Source organism: Ascaphus truei, chromosome 18 (genome assembly GCF_040206685.1).
Source record: "Ascaphus truei isolate aAscTru1 chromosome 18, aAscTru1.hap1, whole genome shotgun sequence".
NCBI lineage: Eukaryota > Metazoa > Chordata > Amphibia > Anura > Ascaphidae > Ascaphus > Ascaphus truei.
In genome coordinates, this window is record NC_134500.1 from 36667993 (window position 1) to 36692905 (window position 24913).

General features: G+C 53.1%; 1 protein-coding gene and 1 long non-coding RNA gene across 4 annotated transcripts; one reads left to right on the forward strand and one right to left on the reverse strand.

Moving 5' to 3' along the window:
* The first annotated feature begins 1911 nt into the window (after positions 1-1911).
* On the forward strand, positions 1912-7562 carry LOC142469159 (uncharacterized). The gene is made up of 5 exons (XR_012788974.1): positions 1912-2213; positions 3163-3285; positions 3436-4957; positions 5754-5898; positions 6093-7562. It is a non-coding gene; the product is annotated as an uncharacterized LOC142469159 (long non-coding RNA).
* A 774-nt stretch (positions 7563-8336) lies between these two features.
* Positions 8337-24288, reverse strand: NR2E3 (nuclear receptor subfamily 2 group E member 3). 3 transcript variants are annotated; one of them, XM_075576105.1, is made up of 8 exons: positions 23836-24288; positions 19953-20103; positions 18653-18756; positions 17389-17637; positions 16930-17111; positions 16436-16676; positions 15536-15654; positions 8337-10628 (listed from the first exon to the last, which is right to left on the reverse strand). In XM_075576105.1, the coding sequence occupies exons 1-8, from the start codon at positions 23888-23890 to the stop codon at positions 10620-10622; spliced, it is 1110 nt and encodes a 369-aa protein (XP_075432220.1). In that variant the 5' UTR covers positions 23891-24288; the 3' UTR covers positions 8337-10619. The 3 variants fall into 3 exon arrangements, with proteins under 3 accessions (XP_075432220.1, XP_075432219.1, XP_075432221.1); XM_075576104.1 differs by having other exon boundaries at positions 15549-15654; positions 23836-24284; XM_075576106.1 differs by lacking the exon at positions 19953-20103 and having other exon boundaries at positions 15549-15654; positions 23836-24283.
* Between the last annotated feature and the right edge of the window lie 625 nt (positions 24289-24913).

The window sequence follows — 24913 nt, forward strand, 5'->3', positions numbered from 1 at the left end:
CTCACCCTGATCTCCCCCGCTCCCCCCTCTCCCTCCTTGCTCCCCCTCCCTGATCCCTCTCTCTCCACCTCAGTATGAATTGGAGGCTCTCGTCACGCCACTTTAGTGTGGAGCTTTCCCGTCTCACCAACGAGGATCGGACGGTCCCGCTGCTGCTGGAGAAGCTGATCAGTTACATAGAGATGCACGGGCTGTATACAGAGGGTATAATACAGGAAGCCTGGCTCTACCAACAAGATCAGGGAGGGCTGAGGCAGGGGCCTGGATACAGGTGAGACCCGGTGTCTCCCCCCCCCTCTGTCTGTCCCCTCCCCACATCTGTCACTCCCCCCTCCCGTCTGTCTCTCTCCCCCCCCCGCCTCTCTCTCCAACCTCCCCCCCCCCAGTCACCCCCCCGTCAGTTTCCCCACCCCGACTGTCTCACCCCCCAACCCCCGTCTGTGTCTCCCCCCCAACCCCGTCTGTCTCTCCGCCCAACCCCCGTCTGTCTCTCCCCCCAACCCCGTCTGTCTCTCCTCCGTCTGTCTCTCCCCCAACCCCCGTCTGTCTTTCCCCCCAACCCCCGTCTGTCTCTCCATGCAACCCCCGTCTGTCTCTCCCCGCAACCCCCGTCTCTCTCCCCCCAACCGCCATCTGTCTCTCCTCCGTCTATCTCTCTCCCCCCCGTCTGTCTCTCCCCATCCCCGTCTATCTCTCCCCATCCCCGTCTATCTCTCCCCACCCCCCGTCTGTCTCTCCCCACCCCCGTCTGTCTCTCCCCACCCCCGTCTGTCTCTCCCCAACCCCGTCTGTCTCTCCCCACCCCCGTCTGTCTCTCCCCACCCCCGTCTGTCTCTCCCCCACCCCCATCTGTCTCTCCCCACCCCGTCTGTCTCTCCCCATCCCCCTGGCTGGCTCTCCCCACCCCCCTGGCTGGCTCTCCCCACCCCCCTGGCTGGCTCTCCCCCACCCCCCTGGCTGGCTCTCCCCCCTCCCCTGGCTTGCTCTCTCCCCCCCCCCCTGGCTGGCTCTCTTTCCCCCTCCCCAACCCCTCTGGCTGGCTCTCTTCCCCCCCCCCCCCACCCCCCTGGCTGGCTCTCTTCCCCCCCCTGGCTGACTCTCTTTCCCCCCCCCCCCTGTCTGGCTCTCTCCCCCCCCCCCCCCCTGTCGGGGCTCTCTCCCCCCCACCCCCCCCCCCTGTCTGGCTCGCTTTCCCCTCTCTCACCTCTGCCCACTCTCTCTCTTGCAGACATTGACAGTGTTAATCTAGATGAGTATAATATCCACGTCATTGCCAGCGTCTTCAAACAGTGGCTGCGTGAGCTGCCGAACCCGCTGATGACTTTTTGTAGGTGAGGAGCTGTATGAGGAGTTCCTCCGATCTATGGGTAACAAAGTCTCCTTATTCTCTCTGTCTCCCTCACAACAACCCTCCTATCCCCCCTCACTTTCCTCCTCCCCCCCTCCTCTCCCTCCCTCCCCCACTCCTCTCCCTCCCTCCCCCCACTCCTCTCCCTCCCCCCACCCCTCTCCCTCCCCCACCCCCCTCCTTCCCTCCCCCACCCCCCTCCTTCCCTACCCCCTCCCTCCCCCCACCCCCCTCCCTCTACCCACCCCTCTCCCTCCCTCCCTCCCCACACTCCTCTCCCCCCCCCACCCCCGCCCCTCTCCCTCCCCCCACCCCTCTACCTCCCCCCACCCCTCTACCTCCCCCCACCCCTCCTCCTCCTTCCTCCCCTCTCCTGACCCTCCTCTCTCCCCTCTCCTGACCCTCCTCTCTCCCCCTCCCTCTCCCGTGCAGGACTGGGGGAGCGGAAGGAGATACTGCGGAGGGTGTATTCCATCATTGATCAGCTCTCAAGGACCCACCTCAGCACACTGGAGAGACTTATCTTCCACCTCGTCAGGTGACCCCCCTCCCTCCCACCTCCCCCCCCCCTCCCATACAGGGGCAAACGGGGTTACCTGGGGCAGTGTGTCCCGCGTGTACCCCTGGGGTGACATACTGTAGGACTGGGTGTTGCATGACCTGGATTGGCGTGTTGGGGGGTGACGTGTTCCTGCCGCCCTCACATGACTGGTCCCGTGTGTCCCATGTAGGATCGCCCCTGCAGGAGGACACTAACCGCATGTCGGCCAACGCCCTCGCCATCGTGTTCGCCCCGTGTATCCTGCGCTGCCCGGACTCTACGGACCCCCCTGCAGAGTGTCCAGGACATCGGCAAGACCACCGCGTGAGTGACCGGGAGGCGCTGGGACCCTGATACTTATACTGATATGGGCTCTAGAAACGCCTTCCACTCCCCATATAATCCCCTCTATTACCCATATAACCCCCCCCGTATCCCCTATTGCCCATATAACCCCTCCCTATATATCTCCTCCTATTGCCCCATATAACTGCTCCCTATTACACCTATTACCCATATAACCGCTCCCTATTACACCTATTACCCATATAACTGCTCCTATTACACCTATTACCCATATAACTGCTCCCTATTACACCTATTACCCATATAACTGCTCCCTATTACACCTATTACCCATATAACCGTCCCTATAACTCCTCCTATTGCTCCATATAATCTCTATAACTCTTCCCCCCCACTGTGTTCCCCCCCCCCATTGTGTTCCCTCCCCCCACTGTGTTCCCTCCCCCCCATTGTGTTCCCTCCCCCCCCACTGTGTTCCCTCCCCCCCACTGTGTTCCCTCCCCCCCACTGTGTTCCCTCCCCCCCACTGTGTTCCCTCCCCCCCACTGTGTTCCCTCCCCCCTCACTCTGTTCCCTCCCCCCCCACTGTGTTCCCTCCCCCCCACTGTGTTCCCTCCCCCCCCACTGTGTTCCCTCCCCCCCACTGTGTTCCCTCCCCTCCACTGTGTTCACTCCCCCCCCCCCACTGTGTGCCCTCCCACCCCATTGTGTTCCCTCCCCCCCCCCACTGTGTTCTCTCCCCCCCCCCCCCACTGTGTTCCCTCCCCCCCCCCACTGTGTTCCCTCCCCCCTCACCGTGTTCCCTCCCCCCTCACCGTGTTCCCTCCCCCTCACCGTGTTCCCACCCCCCTCACCGTGTTCCCTCCTCTCCCCTCCCCCTTCACCGTGTTCCCTCTTTCCCCCCCTCACCGTGTCCCCTCTTCTCTCCCCCCCCCTCTCACCGTGTCCCCTCTTCTCTCCCCCCCAGCTGCGTGGAGCTTATCATGTTAGAGCAGATGAATAAATACCGCGCTCGCCTGAAGGACATTAACAGCCTGGAGTTTGCAGAGAACAAAGCAAAGATCGTCTGTCCCTGATCCGGAGATCCATGGTGAGCGGATCCGGGAGGCTCAGTCCTAACTAACACTCTCTCTGCCCTCCCCCTCTGCTCTGCCTCTTTAGCTCCTGTCTCCACCCCTCCCCCCCCCCCCCGCGCCCCCTCTAACCTTCTGCTTTCCTCTCATCTCCCTCTCTAATCCAGAAACCAGTACTAATTGCAGTTAGATTTATGAGCATAAATCGCAGCTCCGTCTCGGTATGTATAATACTCCCAGGCTATGTGACACGCTCATCCCGTCCTCACACTCGCCCTGTCCCTACTCACACTCATTCTCACCCTGTTCCCACTCACACTCATCCCGTTCTGACTCTCACGCTCCCTACTCACACTCGCCCTGTCCCTACTCACACTCGCCCTGTCCCAACTCACACTCGCCCTGTTCCTACTCACACTTATGCTCCTTCTATCCCCACTCACTCTGTGACATGCTACCTCTGTCCCCTACTCACACTCACCCGTCCTATTCGCGCTCTTTGATGTGCTCATCTTGTCCCCACTAACTCCTTGTGATACGCTCACACTGTCCCCATCCCCACACTCGACCTAGACGGTTGCCCCTCACCCGCCCGCTCCCGCTCGTCCCATCCCCTTTCGCCCTGTCCTCGCCCCTTCATCTCCTCACACACGCTCCTCCACTTCCTCTCAGCCTCGCACATGCTACACTACTTCCCTTCCCATTAACCGTTCAGGGTCTTCCGTGTGCCATGCAGTCTGCGTGATTCTATAACGTGTCATACCGTTTGCCATGCCGTGTCATACCGTATGTATATACCTACACGCCGCATGCGTGTATACATACTATACGTGCATCGTGTGCTCTCATACATGTACGTGCCTGTATATATATATGTCTGTGTGTGCATCATGTGTAATGATTATGGGACGTGTTCTTATGATGGATTCCGCCAGGTCCATGAATCTTAGCTTTATGGTCAATGGGGACAATAGCGCCTTTTGACCCCAAATCAAATTATTATTTAATACTTATTAAAGTTATTATAGAAACACGGGGAGCTGAGACTTGTGAGGGGGCTGATTTCCTCGGGCTGCACCCTTGTGTCTAATGTTGAGTTTGCACAGGCAGAGCCCCCATCTCTCCCCCTTCCCTTATCTTTATTGGCACTCTGATAAGGACAGGGGGGGGTAAATGGAAAGGAAACACCGGATTGACAAAGCCCCCGATGAAATTTAGTTTGTAATTAACTATCGACGAAACAAAAGACAGATCTTTGCTATTAGCATCGTTAGATTTAAGGAAGCCAATTATGTTGTTAAACTCTTTACAGAAGGTTTTTTTTGGGGGGCCGGTCATGTGTTACACGGCTGAAGGCTCAGAGCATGGCGAAGTTGCCGTGTCCCTTTAATGAGAGGACATGTGGCCTCTTGAAAGATGGCTGCTGACTAGCTTCCTGGCTCAAGGGCTGTAGGACTGAGCCCAGATGTAGGTACTCATGCTCTGATTGCTCTGCAGGGGAAGGGGGCGGTTCCGACCGGGCTTGTCCCCTGTTATTTCCGGACGCTCCCCCGTGGCCCCCGACGTGGCGGTTGATCACGTGATGAGCAGCGCCCCCTCGGAGGGAGAGACCGCGGAGCAGAAGGAAGCGGCTATGCAGCAAGAGGAGAGAGTGCTGGCCCATCAGATCGAGACGCTGCAGAAGGAGAAGTGAGTGAGAGGCACCGGGGGGGAAGGGGGAGAGAGACGGAGTGAAGGGGGAGAGAAACAGCATGAAGGGGGGGAGAGAGACGGTCTGAGGGGTTTGGGGAGAGAGCGTGAAGGGGTAGAGAGAGACAGCGTGAGGGGGGGGGAGAGGGCGAGGGGGGGAGAGAGACTCCGTGAAGGGGGGAGGGGGGGAGAGAAACAGCGTGAAGGGGGGAGAGAGACGTTCTGAGGGGGTTGGAGAGACAGCGTGAGGGGGGGGAGAGGCACTGGGGTTGGCGGGGGGGGGAGAGAGAGAGCTTGAAGGGGGGGTGAGACAGTGTGAGGGTGGGGAGAGGACCGTGTGAAGGGGCAGAGAGACAGCGTGAGGGGGGGGGAGAGAGATGGCGTGAAGGGGGGGGAGACAGCATGAGGGGGAGAGGCGGGGGAGAGAGCGTGAGGGGGGGGAGACAGGCAGTGTGAGGGAGGGGGAGAGAGACAGCATGAGGGGGGAGAAGTGAGGGAGAGAGCGTTAGGGGGGGAGTGGTGGGGGAGAGACAGCGTGAGGGGGAAGACAGTGTGAGGGGGGGGGGGGGAAAGACAGTGTGAGGGAGGGGAGAGAGACAGCGTGAGGGAGGGGGGAGAGGAAAGGTGGTGATGAGAAGATGACACAGAGGAGCGCCGGAGAGGAATGGCTGGGGGAGGGCGAGGAGAAAGGGAGGGGAGATCTCTCAGGAAGACGTGACTGATTCGCCTCTCTTTGCCCCCTTTCTCTGTTTGCACCCCCTTCACCCCTCTCTCTCCCCTCCCCCGCCCCCCTCAGGGAGGAGCTGGCCTATGAGATGTGACTTTGGAGTCTCGAGCCTCAGATGATGAGACTCTGGAGTCGGAAGCTTCTCTGGGGACCGCGGAGAGCTCTGAGAACCTCACCTACGAGTCCGAGGCGGGGGCTGTGCCAGGCAGGACAGGTATGTGGGAGGCTGCCCCCCCCTCTCTCCTCTAATTCTCTTTCCCTTCCTCTTTGTCCTTTCCTCCCCCCCTCCCTCCCCCCTCCCTCCTACCCTCCCTCCTCCCCCCCCCTTCACTCCTCCCCCCCTTCACTCCTCCCCCTCCTCCCCCCCCCCAATTCCTCCCCTAACCCGCTCCCTTGCTCCCTCTGCAGAGAGAAACTTACACCTGGCCCCGCACGAGGCCCCGCGACCCGACCAGACGAGAACACGCAGACAGGTCAAGAGAGAGAACAACAGCACAGACTGCACAGAGAGCCGAGAGAGTCGAGACCGCAGCCTTGCTTCCCCCACCGCCTCGTCCTGCCTGCCCCACCTGGGGCGAAAGCGATTTCACCTGCACTCCAAATCCCCCTTCTACCGGGCGGCCGGGGACAGCCGGGAGCCGTGACGGCTGCCGACTCGCCGGACTCTGGGGCGGCCCCTCACTTCACCAGCCGTGGGACCTTCAACCCGGACAAAGGGCGGCAGAAACTCAAGCACGTGAAACAGTCCCCCCAGAAGCCCAGGGAACCCCCGGAGGGCGGGGAGCAAAGGATTCTGGGAGCAGACGGCAGCTCACAGCCTCTCGTCCTGTTTGGGAGTAATGAGTTTATGGTGTGAGGGAGACGGGCACTGTCCTTCCCCCCCCCCCCCCCATATCTGCCAAATCCTGTGCCCACTTGCCAAGACCTCCCTCCCAGCTTTATACTTAACCCTGTGCCCCCCTGCGCAGCTGGGAACCACAGACCGCTTGGCATGTGCCCTCCAGCCCAAGAGTAGGGGGGCTGTGTTTAACGAAAGCCTTATCCGGCCGACTCCTCCGCGTGTTGGACACCATGTTACATGACTCCGTAACCCCTGAACCCCAACCCCCCCCACCCCCCTCACACACTGATCTAAGCGGAGAGAGGCTTTTATTATAAATATTATATTAATATTATTATTATTATTAATAATTTTATTTGTTTCAAAGTCTTGTATAAATAAGCCGTTCCCTTTAATTTAAAGCCCCAGTTTTCTGCACACACCCTCCCCCCCCCGATGAGTGCACGACCCTGGGAAGGGTGTAACCTCAACCGAACATGCCACGATTGCCATGGATGGGATGCGGCGTCTCGTTCCCCTCCGCGCGCGCGGTCTAAGGATATCTGTCCATGGGACACGCATTGGTCTGGGACGCACAAGGATGGCAAGGCAACCTCTGACCCATGGGTCAGCACATTCCTGGGCTCTGCTGCCCTTCGTTGAGGGATCCCTAAGGTCAGATCCAGGACACAGTCCCAGTAGGAAGCTTTCGGGGGGTGCTGAGATATCGGGGCTCAGGCAATCCAACAGAACAGGGACCAGGCATTTGACGCCTCACACAGCACCCCCCAGACTGCGACTTACCCTACAGAAGCCTGCTGAGCCTTATCAAGGGCTGAGCCTTATAAAGGGCAGATTCTTCCAGACTGTGAATCTGAATGTACATTTTCTGTAGCTGGGATGAACCGCTGAGCGCAGGTGCGAACCCGGACTGACGTGAGCGCGAGATCTGTTGTATGTATTCAGTCCAATCTGTGTCATATTTCTGGCTGTAAAACCCATCACATCGCGAACAAACCCCAGAGCTTATTAAAGAACAAACGTTTCAGAATGCCGAACGCTGGCCGGGGGGATTCCCGCACCCGTTTTATTTCGGCTACGGCTGAAGGGTCTCGGTAATTCAGCAGATACAGTGAGCGAGAGAGGAATAGGGGGCCAGGAGAGAGGCTCGGGAGATGGGGGAGAGAACCCTGGAGAGAGAGAGAGGGGCTCAGCAGATCGGAGAGAACCTGGAGAGAGAGACTCGGGAGATGGGGAACAGAACCCTGGAGAGAGAGAGAGAGAGAGAGGCTCAGCAGATCGGAGAGAACCTGGAGAGAGAGGCACAGGAGATGGGAGACAGTGGGGAGGCAAAGAAGCCAAAAGAAGGTTGAAACTGTGAAGGAGAGCAAGGAAGGAAGATTGAAGCTGAGTCAACGTGGCTAGATCAGGCGATAAGCAGAAACATGTCACAGGAAAGTGTCGGGGTGACAGGTAACAGACTAGCATTTATTGGAAGTGTATAGCGCAAGAACACAAGAGACTAGTGGAGAGATCAGGGATGTGCAGGAACAGGGGCCTTGTATATTACAGCGTAAGAATGAGTATATAGTAATGATTACAGCCAGAAAAATGAGGGTAGCACGAACCGTAAGAATTATACTTGTTTTAATGTTTATTATTAAAGATGGACACGTCCCAGCCGCGGGTTCATCTGCCTGGCTGGGGTCAGAGAGTTTACAAATGCACAGCAGGTGCATACTATACGTGGGCGGTATAACGGTCAAGTCAACGTAGCACATTTCACAGTCGGGCCGCACAGTACCTTGCAATTCGCCAGACAGAAACACAGAGTTTATAAAATTAATTTATTGGAAAAAGAATTGTCCACAGCAATTTACAGCAAATCAACACACACACTTACAACTGGGGTACCCTATAAACTTAGGTGCAGAGATCTCCCTAAAGAGATTGTCCCTTCAAAATCCTCTGCAGCGTCTCCCCATTACTACCAGCTGCCTCCTAGCTCCTTCCAACTGCTACAACTCAAGAAACTCTCACCTCACAGCTAACAAAGACCTGCTCTTATCTCACCAGGAATGACCCCCCCCCCCCCCAGGTGTTTTGCAGCACACCCAGCCCCTGATTGGTGGGGGGGATGGGCAACACAAACACAGTTACATGCAGAGCCTTAGGCTAGGTCCCGCGCGCTCCTCCCACAAGCCCCTTACCTGCTCCCTAGCTGTCTCCAGCCCCTCCTCGCTCACTGTGCACTGTGACGCGTCAGCCAGCAGGGGCTACAACAGGAATGTGTCCCGTGCGGCGATCAACCAGAAAGACTGATGGGTGGAGAGACAGACACTGGGAGGGAAGCAGTACAAGGGGTAGAGAGAGAGAGAGACTGACAGGAGAGAGTGGCACGGGGAGAGGGTGAGGGGTGGGGGGGGCAAATATGTATAACTTTTTCACAGCACCTTACAGCCACTGGGGAGAGAAACACCCCCCCCCCCCCCCCCCGCGCCTAAAAAAAGCTCCCTGCAGATCGCGGTGAAGTGCCTTGCACGCGCTGCCAGGACGCAAGGCGAGCGCGTGCAGCGGGGCCTTAGCCGTACTTGGGAAGATCACAGACAACTTTGCAACAGTCCATTTGAAAACAAAATTAACCCCTGGTCCCGGAAGTGCTGGAACCAGGCTATAGAGTACATATACACACAACATAATACAGATGTATTACTGACAGGTAGGGGTAGTGGCCGGCTTAACCTTTATTAAAAGCACTCACATTTACCCCGACCGTCACACTTGCGTCTGCCGAGGATTCCAGCACTTAATTTATTTTTTAAGACTGGACTGACCCCAAATCACTGATACCGAACCCAAATCACGGAGACTGACCCCCCAAATCTGTGACACTGACTCCATGAGTATGAGTGTATGTGTATATATATATATATATATATATATATATATATATATATCCATATCCGCCAAGGGATTGCTGAGCCAGCGGATCGGACTCTACAAAATCAATCCCACGGGGTGCGGAATTTGGTGAGTCCCGTGTGCGGATTGAAACCGTCCAAATCCGTTTAAAGATTTTTCACCCCGAAACGGGTTTTGGGGGTAACCAGCGAAAAGCCGGGAAACAGAGTTAGCCGGATTCGCCCATCTCTCGTGGTGACTACGCATCATTGTCCTGGTGGGCAGGATGGACACACAAGCCTGATTACGCCCTGTGTCAGAGAGGGTGGGCGTGTAGGGTGCTCCATCCAGCCCCTTTTAACGAGACCAGACTGGAGAATGCGATTTTATTTAACACAAGTGGAAACATACGATATGTGACCGCACGGAGCTGGGGAGGACGTCCTGTAGACAGAGTGATGCTTTGAAGTGGAACAAAGACACGTGTGGATAGGCTGTGTGTGGCCAACTGGCATCTGCAAAGCCCCATCAAACCTTAACACCACACCATCTGCTGGGGGGGTCCCCTGGTGCAAAGGTGTTCAAGTTTGATGTAGGGAATAAAGCTGTGCTCTCTCTTTTTCCTAAAGGTGTGTGGGTGGGAGAAAGCTCGGAGCCCTCTTAACCGTCCTAGAGCTGCATACAGTAGGTTGACTATGTTGCATCAGTCTTGGGAAATGTGGCATAGCAAGAGTAAGAATCGGTGTGCTATCCACTGCCCTAGAGGTGTTGCAGGCCAGCGGACTGAATGAATCAGCCACCCCATGTTCCTAGAGGTTCCGTGGTGTCCAAGTCTGAGCCAGCTTGGTAAGCACTGCAGCCTCTCCATGGAGGTTTACGGATCGGTGCCATCTCCTGTCCTAGTGGTACTCTGGACTTCATGACAGTAGTCTGTGGGTCTATCCTGTGTCCTAGATGTGCTCGGGTGAATCTTTGCTGCTCCCTATCTTAGAGGTTCCCAAAGATGGACCTCCATGTGGTCGTCTCCAGAGGGGGCGGCATGACTCTCCTAGAGGTTGGCCGGAGTGGAGTACATCTCCGCCCAAGGGGTTCAGTTCTTGAACATGTCGCAGAGCAGCTTCTCCATCGGGGTGTTTCCGATAGTCCGATGGAAGAACAGGAGCTCGATGCGCTCTGAGGAGATGAACCGGAGGGACGGGGAGAGAAGTAGGAGCTTACCAAACCTGGTGGGACAGAGAGAAGACCAGAGAGGTTACACCTTCCCTCGCTGCCAGCAACAGGTTATAAGGAATGCCACATTGCTGGCCAAAAAAACAACATTGTGTAATCAATTCAACAATCTCTTCTTTGAACTAATGTTACCATGCTAACAGCAAAGATTTGTGTCTTTGGAAAGTAATGCCAATTTGGAGCCTCTGGAGGGGAGACTGTTTGTCAATCAAGTGTTTTCATTCCCCTTATCACCCCCACCCCCAGTCTTTATCAGAGAGCCAATAAATATAAGAGGAGGGGGAGAGAGGGGGCTTTGCCTGTGCAAACTCTCTTTGAACACAAGAGAGACGTCAGACACAAGGGAGAAGCCCGAGGAAATCAGCCCCCTCCCAAGTCTCATCTCCCCGTGTTTCTATACTTATAAATATTTTTCATTATTATTTAGTGTTAGATTTGGGGGTAAAAAAGCATCAATCACACAGATGTAACTCCTTAACCCTGTCACTGCCATTAGTACACTTTGCCCCTAGGAGCGACTGACACCTTAACCATGTCACTGCCAATAGTACACTTTGCCCCTAGGAGGGACTGACACCTTAACCATGTCACTGCCAATAGTATACTTTGCTCCTAGGTGGGACGGACCCCTTAACCATGTCACTGGCATTAGTACACTTTTCTCCTAGGGGGGTCTGACCCTTTAAGGCAATTCCCCAAACGTAGTTGACCAGGGAAGGGGGAGGAGGGATGCTTCGCTCTAACTATGGATGTAGTGTAAAACTTTCTAGACTTGAATTGAGGTGCCACCTGAGGATCAGAATGCAATAAGGTAAAGAATAGGTAGAGAGAGAACGCGGATCATCTTTGTTAGTGCACACTCAAAAAAGTGTCTATTTAAACTGCCAATGGTGTGGCCCCAGAAGAAGCCACTAGGTGGCGAAACGCGTGTTGGGTTAGTCAGACCCCTCACATCTGATTACTGCGTGCTGGAGATCTCAGGCAGCATTCTCTCCCTGATCTCCTTGGGAAACGCCTGATGTAGCGAGCTTGTTCTTGGAACAGATGGAATGTTAGCAGGCTCCCCGTACTTCCCTGGGGGTGTTAGTACAGGATGTCTGAATTGGTTGAGTGGCATATTTTACCAAGTGACTAATCAGACTGAACCAGCAATATTGATGTGGTTTGGAGTATTCCAATATTATGATCAGGAGATGTTCTGACCACGTTACTGTGTCATCTATTCGTTTCCTGTGCATCTCACCACTGACATCGATGGGCACTTGTATCAAGGTATTATTACACTCTGATATGTTACACACAGGCTGATTAGCAATACCACTTTTACAATGATAGAAGTATCTGAAAGTTGAGTATTTATTAAGTGACTGTATTGCCGTTCCTCACTTTGGGCAAACTCTGCCTCCTATTAAGCCCCTGACACAATCAGACACAGCTGGAATCAATTGCACAGGCAGTGTGGGCTGAATACTTTTGCAGTTGATCACTAATTTACAACCTTGTGGTTACTATGAGCAGCCATTTCCAATCACACATACTAGGTTCCCATATGGAATTAATATCTAAATACACACCATTGGCAGTTTAAACACTCCTATGGCCCTCGCGTTGTTTTAACCCCGTCTGCTCACTGCAGCTGGTTTTATTCTTTAGTTCATGTTAATAGTTTTACCCTATGGGGGCATTAAAAGTTTTTATAGCTAGTTATTAGCAGCACTTTATAATGCCAAGTGCCTGCTACCAATTAATTATCAAGCATTCACACTCATTAGCCTAATATTCTTACTGGTTTGGCTGTAAGTCTAGACGTGCAGATTATCCGCGTCGGTAGACCACTAATATGGGTTTCTTCTAATTTGATATTGGCCGCCCCAAAAGTTCCCTTCTTGTTTGGAAGTCTTTAGTAAACATTGCTTATTGTTTTCTTGAATCTCTTATTCCAGCACCGTCCTTTTTTTTTTTTCAATCTTCCTATATTAGCTTAACTAGGGGTCGTTCTGAGTCGTTCCCCGGTGCCCTGACCTCCAAGTAACCCCTGGATCGGGTGAGATTTACAGTTTTCTCCACTGGACAAGGATACTTGCCCGTAGGGTGGCCAGGTGTCCGGTATTGAACCAGACTGTCCTGTATTTGGACACTGTCAAGTAAAAGAAAATGATAGGTACTGTAATACTGGACATGTATACCGGTATTACCTCTCTGGGAATGTATGCGTATACCTTTATTACCTCTCTGGGAATGTATGCGTATACCTTTATTACCTCTCTGGGTGTGTATGTGTATAACTGTATTACTTCTCTGGACGTGTATGTGTATACCGGTATTACCTCTCTGGGTGTGTACGTGTATACCGGTATTACCTCTCTGGGCGTGTACGTGTATACCGGCATTACTTCTCTGGACGTGTATGTGTATACCAGTATTACCTCTCTGGGAGTGCATGTGTATACCGGTATTACCTCTCTGGGCGTGTATGTGTATACGGGTATTACCTCTCTGGGCGTGTATGTGTATACCGGTATTATCTCTCTGGGCGTGTATGTGTATACCGGTATTAACTCTCTGGGCGTGTATGTATATACCGGTATTACCTCTCTGGGCGTGTATGTGTACACCGGTATTACCTCTCTGGGTGTGTATGTGTATACCGGTATTACCTCTCTGGGTATTTATGTGTATACCGGTATTACCTCTCTGGGTGTGTGTATACCGGTATTACCTCTCTAGGCGTGTATGTGTATACCGGTATTACCTCTCTGGGTGTGTATGTGTATACCGGTATTACCTCTCTGGGTGTGTGTATACCGGTATTACCTCTCTAGGCGTGTATGTGTATACCGGTATTACCTCTCTGGGTGTGTATGTGTATACCGGTATTACCTCTCTGGGTGTGTGTATACCGGTATTACCTCTCTAGGCGTGTATGTGTATACCGGTATTACCTCTCTGGGTGTGTCTATACCGGTATTACCTCTCTAGGCGTGTATGTGTATACCGGTATTACTTCTCTGGGCGTGTATGTGTATACCGGTGTTACCTCTCTGTACATGTATGTGTATACCAGTATTACCTCTCTGGGCGTGTACTGTATGTGTATACCGGTATTACCTCTCTTGGCATGTATGTGTATACCGGTATTACCTCTCTGGGCGTGTATGTGTATACCGGTATTACCTCTCTGGGCGTGTATGTGTATACCGGTATTACCTCTCTGGGCGTGTGTGTGTATACCGGTATTACCTCCCTGGGCGTGTGTGTATACCGGTATTACCTCTCTGGGTGTGTATGTGTATACCGGTATTACCTCTCTGGAGGTGTATGTGTATACCGGTATTACCTCTCTGGACGTGTATGTGTATACCGGTATTACCTCTCTGGGTGTGTATGTGTATACCGGTATTACCTCTCTGGGTGTGTATGTGTATACCGGTATTACCTCTCTGGGTGTGTGTATACCGGTATTACCTCTCTAGGCGTGTATGTGTATACCGGTATTACCTCTCTGGGTGTGTCTATACCGGTATTACCTCTCTAGGCGTGTATGTGTATACCGGTATTACTTCTCTGGGCGTGTATGTGTATACCGGTGTTACCTCTCTGTACATGTATGTGTATACCAGTATTACCTCTCTGGGCGTGTACTGTATGTGTATACCGGTATTACCTCTCTTGGCATGTATGTGTATACCGGTATTACCTCTCTGGGCGTGTATGTGTATACCGGTATTACCTCTCTGGGCGTGTATGTGTATACCGGTATTACCTCTCTGGGCGTGTGTGTGTATACCGGTATTACCTCCCTGGGCGTGTGTGTATACCGGTATTACCTCTCTGGGTGTGTATGTGTATACCGGTATTACCTCTCTGGAGGTGTATGTGTATACCGGTATTACCTCTCTGGACGTGTATGTGTATACCGGTATTATCTCTCTGGGTGTGTATGTGTATACCGGTATTACCTCTCTGGAGGTGTATGTGTATACCGGTATTACCTCTCTGGACGTGTATGTGTATACCGGTATTATCTCTCTGGGCGTGTATGTGTATACCGGTATTACCTCTCTGTGTGTGTATGTGTATACCGGTATTACCTCTCTGGGCGTGTATGTGTATACCGGTATTACCTCTCTGGGCGTGTATGAGTATACCGGTATTACAGCGAAAAATGCACAATAACTCATTACCAATTTGTTTGCATTTACCTTATTGTGCATTTTAATGCTTATTAGTACTTGCAGTCCTCTGTACATACCCCAGTTTAGAGAATCTGAAATAGGTGTTTTATCTGTGTATATAGGAATATACTGTTTCCCCCCATGGGACGCACTCCTACCCCCCACAGTCACTTATGTATCTCTCACCCAGCACAGTGTTTATGGGAATTCCATTCCGCTCCTGTGTCGCAGTTGCCTTGGCTACCCTGAGATCCCTGCGTGTCAGCATCCTCAGTGACCATGGCAACCGTGATGACGTGGACTTGGGGCGACGGACGAAGCATGGCAGGGTAAGTGGGGTAATCACGGTGTGAATTTAAACGTGTTTTTTTGCAGTACTCCTGTAGCCCTCACCTTGGCTGCACACTACAGCCGAAACGTTGGTTCATTTGGCACAATAAATGTCACATTTATTAAGTGTGTGTGCCTGTATCACACCTTATTCTCCATGTCATTTATGGTACAGGAAGTTCCAGGTGTAACAGACGTCAGTGTGATGTCACAGGAAGATACAAGGTCACTAAATGAGCAGACATACTTCTAACACTGGGGACACGTCGCTGATAAAGAAACTCCCTCTGACACGGAAACGTTATATTAATATCCCCGTCTGTTCCACCCCCCGTCCTGCTGTCACCCAACTCCCCCGTCACCGGCAGAGCCAGAAGTAGAAACCCTCTCCCTACCTCCCTACTGTACCTGACGGGTTGGGTGGGGTAGTGGCCCCTGGTGTGTTGGGCCAGCATCATTTGAGACTGATCCTGTAGGTTTTCCACTTGCTCTGGGTCTTTCAGGCCTCTGGTCTCTGGAAGACAGGAGAAAGGGAACGAGCCTTAGGTGTGGGGAACGGAGATAGAGGGAATGAATGAGAGGGGGGTGAGGCAGGAGAGCAAGACCGAGTTGCGGCTCGTCCAGGCTGAGCGCCCGCGTTCAAACACATTGCGACAATGCACGCACGGCGCTCAGCTGCTTGGCGAGACAAATCAATTTATTTTCGCCGCTCGTTGGCGCGACATATTAGCGGTTCGCCAAATGAGGGCGAACTAGCTCTGTGACATCATAGCCACGCCACCGACGCGGGCAAGTAGTTGGCCAGGAATCGCCTGGGCAACCTGAGCGCCTGACGTCACGGCGCTCGAGCGCCAGCACGCTCACCTGACAGTGGCCTTAGAAGTAAGGAGTGCCAGGTTTTATTATCTTGAGGAGACAGAGGGAGGAGTGGGAAGGAGCGAAGGACAAACGTGGGCAAGACCGATGAAGGTAGGAAGCGAGGTAAGCAGATGAAGAGGAGATGGCTCTCGTAGCGGGGCGTGGCTCTCGTAGGTTAAATAATAATCCCCAAAGAATGGGGCAATTCCTCTACCAATAATGTCGAGAGTTTGGCTAAATTAGAAAGCCTAAACTCTGAACCTTTAGCCTATAATAATGTGCAAGGAGCAATAAGGAACCTCTGACATCATTCTGAGAAGATCCTGCAGAACAGGACACGTGGAATAAATTCCTCTATCATTACAATGGTGGGCGTCGTTCTGAGAAGACGCAGGAGGACACACTTGGGGGAAAAACCCCGTTCTCCAGATACCCACCAGGCTTGAACAGCAGCACTGCCTTCATACAGGCAAACTCCGTGGGGTCAACGCTGAGTGACTTGAAGCGGCTGATGGTTTCCTGGAGGATTCGGACGTCCACGCTGGAGGAGACAGACTTCCCGTGGACACTGGGGGACAGGTCAGGCACGGACAGCAGGGGGCAGCTCTCCAGGGGCATCGACCACTGGATGGCACAAAGAAGGAACAGCTCGCTCCACGCTTCCTCCAGAAGGATTACCTGCAGCGAGAGAGGTGGGTAACTTGCAATGTAGAGTCTTGGACCACTAGGATGGGACAACGCAGAAATATAGAACCTGGTACCTCTAGGGCTCAACAGGGAAACAGACTCTGGCACACCTATGGCCAGATATCAGATACAGAGTCTGGCACTATTAGAGATGGACAGTATGGGTGGAGCCTAGCGGAGGGGATGTTGGGAGAGGTGGTGGAGGGAATGTTGGGAGAGATGGAGCGGATGTTGGGGCTCTCACCTGGTCCCTGAATGGGAGGTTGGAGAACACGGGGAGGTTCTTAGCCCACTTCACGGCCATGAAGAGGAGCCGAGCTGAGGTTTCATACACCCCCTCAGGGCTGGACACGGGGAACCCCGACACCTGGAAGTCACTGGGCATGCGATCTGGCTCATTGGTTGTGACATCGATGTTCTCATCGGCTGGAAGAGAAAGGGCAAGTTAGCGCTGGCACGCAGAAGCTGCGTACCCTAAAACCGTAACGTCTCTGCGTAGGGCAGTGCTTCCCATATTACAATCCACTACGCCCCAAGAAGTCCATTCCTGCTCCTCTAACTGGGTCTATGGGGGGGATCCCCAAAATAATGTAGCTGGGAACGTTGAAACCTTTATACGCAGGTCCCATATACAGTATATCAAATCTCAACCCCCACATTCTCTATTATACCCTCCACCACCCCAGCCAGGTCAGCTCTGCACCCTCTTCTGGCTCCAGCTTGGCACAAGTTTCTGCTGTCATCAGGCTGGCCATGAATCGGTGGTTGTGCGGGGGGCTGAGGGCACCCGATATGACACACGGGACGGGAGCTCGAAGGCTGGGGATGGGAGGGCAGGAGGGGGGAGGCTCCCGCGTGGTGGCAAGGTGCTCGGGGCGGCTGTCTGTGTCCAGGTCGATGCTATCCAGACGGATCTGAGCTGTGCTGCGAGGCTGCCGCTCGTTCTGAACCGCTGCAAAGGGGAAGAGGGGTGTGAGTACACAGCGAGGGGGGAGAGTACACAGCGAGGGGGGAAAGGGGTGTGTGAGTACACGGCAAGGGGGAGAGGGGTGTGAGTACACAGCGAGGGGGGAGAAGGGGTTGTGAGTACACAGCGAGGGGGGAGAGGGGTGTGTGAGTACACAGCGAGGAGGGAGAGGGGTGTGAGTACACGGGAAGGGGTGTGAGTACACAGCGAGGGGGAGGGGTGTGTGAGTACACAGCGAGGGGGGAGAGGGGTGTGTGAGTACAGAGCGAGGGGGGAGAGGGGTGTGTGAGTACAGAGCGAGGGGGGAGAGGGGTGTGTGAGTACAGAGCGAGGGGGAGAGGGGTGTGAGTACAGAGCGAGGGGGGAGAGGGGTGTGAGTACACAGCGAGGGGGAGAGGGGTGTTCTAAGTACACAGCGAGGCGGGAGAGGGGTGTGTGAGTACACAGTGAGGCGGGAGAGGGGTGTGTGAGTACACAGCGAGGAGGAGGGGTGTGAGTACACAGCGAGGGGGAGGGGTGTGTGAGTACACAGCAAGGTGGAGTGGGGTGTGAGTACACAGAGAGGGGTGAGTACAGAGCGAGGGGGAGAGGGGTGTGTGAGTGCACAGCGAGGGGGGAGAGGGGTGTGTGAGTACACGGAGAAGGGTGAGTACAGAGCGAGGGGGAGAGGGGTGTGTGAGTACAGAGCGAGGGAGAGAGGGGTGTGTGAGTACACAGCGAGGGGGAGAGGGGTGTGTGAGTACACAGCGAGGGGGGAGAGGGGTGTGTGAGTACACAGAGAGGGGTGAGTACAGAGCGAGGGGGGAGAGGGGTGTGTGAGTACACAGTGAGGGGGGAGAGGGGTGTGTGAGTACACAGTGAGGGGGGAGAGGGGTGTGTGAGTACACAGTGAGGGGGGAGAGGGGTGTGTGAGTACACAGTGAGGGGGGAGAGGGGTGTGAATACATACATACACACTATATGTTGCACACGGTTACAAACACACACACACGACACGCACCGTCCTTGTTCATGCCGGTCTGGAGGCATTTCTTCAGCCTGCACGCCTGGCATTGGTTCCTGTGAGCTTTATCCACCGGGCACATCCCTGTGCCAGCCTGACACCTGCAATAGGCAGAGGGTAATGGGGCGTGACACGGACGGGGAGAAAAGCAACATCAGCTATTAACCCCTTCACCGCTGAAGGGGCCTGCGACGCATTGCGCTGGGCATCGCAGACTTTATTCCTGCCCCGCCGAGCTTGCAATCTAATATGTGCCCCATGCACTGGGACACGAAGCCCTTGAGCAAACATTTGGCATTGAAACCAGTTGCGCCCACTTCAAAGGCAAGCGCTGTTACCTCCCAGTCGCCCTGTTTTCACACATTAGTTTCTTATTTTGTTTAATATTGTTAATACTTTGCACGCGTAAGGTATTGTATAGTAATTAACGCAGCTCTCTTCGTTAAGTCCGAGACACGCGCTTCTCACGTTGGACGTCACATGATTCAAGTTGTTGAAAGGCTTGAAACATTTTTTTTGCATGAAAACCCACAAAAGTGGAATTCCGTCTCTGATTGAAACTCTGCTGTAAGTTCCCATTTTGAGTGTTACCCCTGCCAGTTCTGCACCAATCAGAAAACGTTGCCCCGCCCACGCTTAACCCCTTCCCAGAGCATGCGTAGGCCCTGCACAACCCTGCACCAATCAGATAACGTAGCACCGCCCACGCTCAACCCTGCCCAGAGCATACGTAGGCCCTGCACAACCCTGCACCAATCAGAGCATACGTAGGCCCTGCACAACCCTGCACCAATCAGAGCATGCGTAGCTCTGCCTCTGCACAACCCTGCACCAATCAGAGAATGTAGCCCCGCCCACGCTCAACCATGCCCAGAGCATGCGTAGCCCCTGCACAACCCTGCACCAATCAGATAATGTAGTACCGCCCATGCTTAACCCTGCCCGGAGCATGCGTTACCCCGCCCACGCTCAACCCTGCCCAGAGCATGTGTAACCCTGCCCCTGCACCAACCAGATCATGCGTAACCCTGCCCACACTCAACCCTGCCCAGAGCATGTGTAACCCTGCCCCTGCACCAACCAGATCATGCGTAACCCCGCCCACGCACAACCCTGCCCAGAGCATGTGTAGGCCCCACCCCTGCACAACCCTGCACCAATCAGATAACAGCACCGCCCACCCATAACCCTACCCAGAGCATGTTTAGCCCCTGTACAACCCTGCACCAACCAGAGTACATAGTCCCACCCCTGCACCAATCCTGACTCCCTGCAGAGGGAAGTGGGCAGGGCCTACCTGTATATAAGCTTCCGGCGGACGCTCCTCTTGAAAAAGCCGCTGCAGCCGTTGCAGGCAAAGATGCCATAGTGTTTCCCGCTGCTGCTGTCCCCACACACACGGCACAGGAGAGCAGGGCTGGGCGCGGGACCCGGGGCAGGGCTGGGGACTGCAATGACGAGCATTACGTGAGGGTCACCCTATACACAATATCGTCACCGTAACATCGAGCAGGCATCACCTCGCTGATTTCCTGCGGGTCTCACTGATTTGAGGTGGCGGTGCAGTCTCATTGATTGGGGGGGGGGCAGTCAAACTGATTTGGGGGTGCTGTCTCGCTAATTGGGGGGGGAGTCTCGCTGATTTTGGAGGCAGTCTAGCTGCACAGTCTGTGACAGTGTCACCTCCTATAGTGTCACTGCACACAGTCTGACAGTGTCACCTCCTATAGCGTCACTGCACACAGTCTGACAGTGTCACCTCCTATAGTGTCACTGCACACAGTCTGACAGTGTCACCTCCTATAGTGTCACTGCACACAGTCTGACAGTGTCACCTCCTATAGCGTCACTGCACACAGTCTGACAGTGTCACCTCCTATAGTGTCACTGCACACAGTCTGACAGTGTCACCTCCTATAGCGTCACTGCACACAGCCTGACAGTGTCACCTCCTATAGTGTCACTGCACACAGTCTGACAGTGTCACCTATGGCGTCACTGCACACAGTCTGACAGTTTCACCTCCTATAGCGTCACTGCACACAGTCTGACAGTGTCACCTATAGTGTTACTGCACACAGTCTGACAGTGTCACCTCCTATAGTGTCACCGCACAGTCTGTGACAGTGTCACCTCCTATAGTGTCACCGCACACAGTCTGTGACAGTGTCACTGCACACAGTCTGTGACAGTGTCACCTCCTATAGTGTCACCGCACACAGCCTGTGACAGTGTCACCTCCTATAGTGTCACCGCACACAGCCTGTGACAGTGTCACCTCCTATAGTGTCACCGCACACAGTCTGTGACAGTGTCACCTATAGTGTCACCGCACACAGTCTGTGACAGTGTCACCTATAGTGTCACCGCACACAGTCTGACACTAGGACGCTCGTTAATCAATTTTCTTAGGCTGCTGCTGATCGTTCTCCGTGCAGGAAAATAAGGCAGCGGCACAATTACTATCAAGGTAGGAGAAAAAAGAAGGAGCACACAAAATATGGTGGTATCAAAAGACTAGCAAAACACAGAACCCCAGCAAGCTTTTTTTGGGAACCCCTGAGCCCCCACAAAATATATATATATGTATATGTGTCAAAATGGAGTGCTATGAGTGTGGCATATGTATACAACAGTCCCAGGTTTTAAGCCCGCCCCTCCCCACTTCCCTAGTTTGCAGGTGCCTCATTCTGCTGGATATAGACCCACTGTGGTCCTTCTCCCTCCTAATAGAGGTAAAAGGGAATTTTAATCCTAATAGAGGTATATTAGTATTTTATCTGGTAGTGTTAGGACCTGTGAACAGTGTCTGCCTTGTCGTGGCTCACAGGCTTACAACGCTTTGGCCAAAGGGTTAAACTAAATGACCCTATTTCAAGAGAATATATACGTATTTTACTGTGTATTTCTGTCATGTTGGATGTAGCATTGGGCTCCTCTGACGTCTGTTGTATCAAAAGACTGCCAAATGTATTAATGCATCGCAGCGTTATGTAGTAACGTCTCAGGACAGATTTCAGGAGGTGTTTGTTCTGAGGAAGGGACTCGTGTCCTGAAACGTTACCACAGAACGCTCCGATGCATTAATACATCTGCTAGTCTTTTGATACCACCATAGTTTGTGTGCTCCTTCTTTTTTCTCCTACCGTGATAGTATTCAGGATCCAGCTTTGGGACGCCAGGATCAGTGGACGGTGAGCACCAAAAGCAAACACCTTGTTACATTTCTTTTAACAGTGGTGTGCCATTTATAATCCTTTTTGTATTGGCACAATTACTCTCCTCCCAGTACTGACCATGAATATAATTCCCATTATAACCCCCCCCCCCGCCTGGAAATATAACCCTGCGGCACACGTGTAAAGAATCCCCTCGCCCGTTCCTCTCACCCCGATCACCCCACAAGTGCCTCAAATCCACGTCCTAAGTTCCTTCAAGACTACGGCTCCTTCCTGCGTTAAACAGGTCAGGTTTGTAGCTGTAACTTGTCCTGTTGTCACCTTTACTGCACTTTGCTCCCAGAACATGAGGTAACTCGCAATGTCCTACCTGTATATAGGGAGCCAGCCGCACCGTTCCTACCTGTGTATAGGGAGCCGGCCGCACCGTTCCTACCTGTGTATAGGGAGCCGGCCGCACCGTTCCTACCTGTGTATAGGGAGCCGGCCGCACCGTTCCTACCTGTGTATAGGGAGGCACCTGCACCGTTCCTACCTGCGTATAGGGAGGCGGCCGCACTGTTCCTACCTGCGTATAGGGAGGCGGCCGCACCGTTCCTATCTGCGTATAGGGAGGCGCCTGCACCGTTCCTACCTGTGTATAGGGACGCGGCCGCACCGTTCCTACCTGTGTATAGGGAGGCGGCCGCACCGTTCCTACCTGCGTATAGGGAGGCGGCCGCACCGTTCCTATCTGCGTATAGGGAGGCGCCTGCACCGTTCCTACCTGTGTATAGGGAGGCACCTGCATCGTTCCTACCTGTGTATAGGGAGGCTCACCGTAGATCAGGGGTGGGCATTTCCAGTCCTCAAGTGCCACCAACAGGTCAGGCTTTCAGGATATCCCAGCTTCAGCACAAGTGGCTCAATCAGTCCCTGCTTCAGCACAGGTAGCTCAATCAGTGGCTCCCTGCTTCAACACAGCTGGCTCAATCCGTGACTCAGTCTTCGACTGAGCCACTAATTGAGCCACCTGTGCTGAAGCTGGGATATCCTTAAACCCTGACCTGTTGGGGGGAGGGGGGTCTTGAGGGCTGGAGTTGAGCACCCCTGATTTATATCCATCTAATCACTCTCACTCTCTCACTCATTCTCACTCTCTCACTCACTCACACTCACTCTCACACTCTCTCACTCTGTATCTATATCGATCTATCTCCTCTCACTCTATCTTATTAATATCTCTCTCCATCACTTTTCTCAGTAGTCCTGTAATCCACGTGCCCTGTATCCCTCAATGTTCTCTTATTAATGACCTCATAGGATACGGGGCCCGTTACAAGGAGTCATGCCCAGGCGAGACCCTTCTGTAAAGCTCACACGTTACCACCATTATGTCATGGTTGAAGAAGGGATGTATCTTTCTACCTGTTTTTGTTGTTCTTCACATTCGCGTAACAATTGTCTAAAGGTGTATCACACACCAGGTCCTCGTGCTACTCTGTAACTTAAACCGATGAACTAACCATCACGAGGAGTCAGAACACCACAATCCAGTTTATTGACCGTACACTTGAAGAAACTTAGAAGGTTTTGAAAGCTCTGTACGCCATCATTTAAGCTATGAATAACTCTGTTGGTCCGCTAAAATGTATTACAACCTACATCAATATATATATATATATATCCCACCTGCACCCCAACAGTTAATGACCTGTTAATGCAGCAACTACTGGGACCGGATGAGTGCTGGTGTTGGGCAGGTAACAGTTTGGGTGGGTGATATTTCAGGGCAACTTTGAGATAGTATAAGAGATTAACCAGCCAAACAAACCAAAATTCAGTCAATCGTTGAAGAGCATGTTGGTATAAGATGGTTATTTCATTCCAGCCGTGGGGGACTTCAAGGGTAGTATAAGATAGAGCTTGGTTGATAAAAGGGGTGGTTTTGGGTGGGAGTTGTTTGAAAGGAAGACTTTAGGTTGGACAGGAGGACTGGTTGGATGGAAGTGGTTCTCTTACCTGATTGACTGTCCTCTGCACTGGTGCTGAGTATAGACCCTGTGGGTGAGTTCATGTCGTCTTGATGCTCTGAAATGGTTTCTCTAGATGAGGCTCCTTCTCTCCCTGGTCCCTGAGCACCTCTCGGCTCCAAAAGGTGGGGATGGTCTTCTAGACCCTCTGACTTTTCACTGCTCACGACCCTCTGACCTTTAACCCAGCTGCTAAATGAGCAGGATCAGGTGAGGTGACACAGGCTACACGGCAGCACACAGGGAGCCCAGGACACAAGGGAGGTACAAGGAGCAGATATGATGCCGGAGAAGATGGAGAGAGATGTGAGATGGATGAAGAGGTTTATCTTTCTCTTACACTCTGTCTCTCTCTTCAGGAGTTTTCTTAGGGCCCAGAGATTAGCTTCTAACGCTGTGTAAGCAGATGCCTCTTGTCATCCTCTTAATCTTTACCGTCTCTGAGAAGGTGGAGCAGTCATTCAGCCCCATGAAGAATTAACAAGGTGTCCATTCTGGGAGCTTACGGCTCAGTGAGCAGCGCAAGGCTTTCGTCTGAATCCTGAACTCCCTTTTCACGACTCATTCTACAAAGCAATAGGGATCAATCTCACTGCCCCTTGTGACCCTATGCACTTAACAACTTGTATTGTATGTCTTTATTTATATAGCGCCAAAAGTGTACTCAGCGCTTCACAAAGAATACAGTAAAGGGAATTATTATAATACAATAAGCGCAGCAAAATCAGACAATATTAAAGGAAATCCCTGCCCCGAAGAGCTTACAATCTAAGAGGTATGATGTGAAACTTACAGAGACAGCAGGTGAGGGAATAAGGGCTGTAGATGGCAGTGCTTGGCCACAATGGGTGGTAGGAGTGGCTGTGGGTGTGGGACAGTAGCCATGAGTGCAGGCTGTTGGGATGCTTGATTTGTGGGGCGAGTTTTAAGGTCGGTCAGTATTAAATCAGAAGGTTAACACCATTTACATGGGAGGAGAAGGCAGGGAGGCGTGGGTGAGAGCAGGTGTGTATTGCACCCAAATGAAAAGCTTACACTTAACCCCCTTTGTCCAGTCTACCATCCAA

Coding starts and splice junctions, on each gene's coding strand:
- NR2E3 (XM_075576104.1), bottom strand. CDS start 23,890: ATGAACTCACCCACAGGGTCTATACTCAGCACCAGTGCAGAGGACAGT. Junction 17,112..17,388: donor CAAGCTGGAGCCAGAAGAGG/GTGCAGAGCTGA, acceptor TTTCTCTTCCAG/CCGATGAGAACATCGATGTC. Junction 16,677..16,929: donor ACCTCCCATTCAGGGACCAG/GTGAGAGCCCCA, acceptor CTCTCGCTGCAG/GTAATCCTTCTGGAGGAAGC.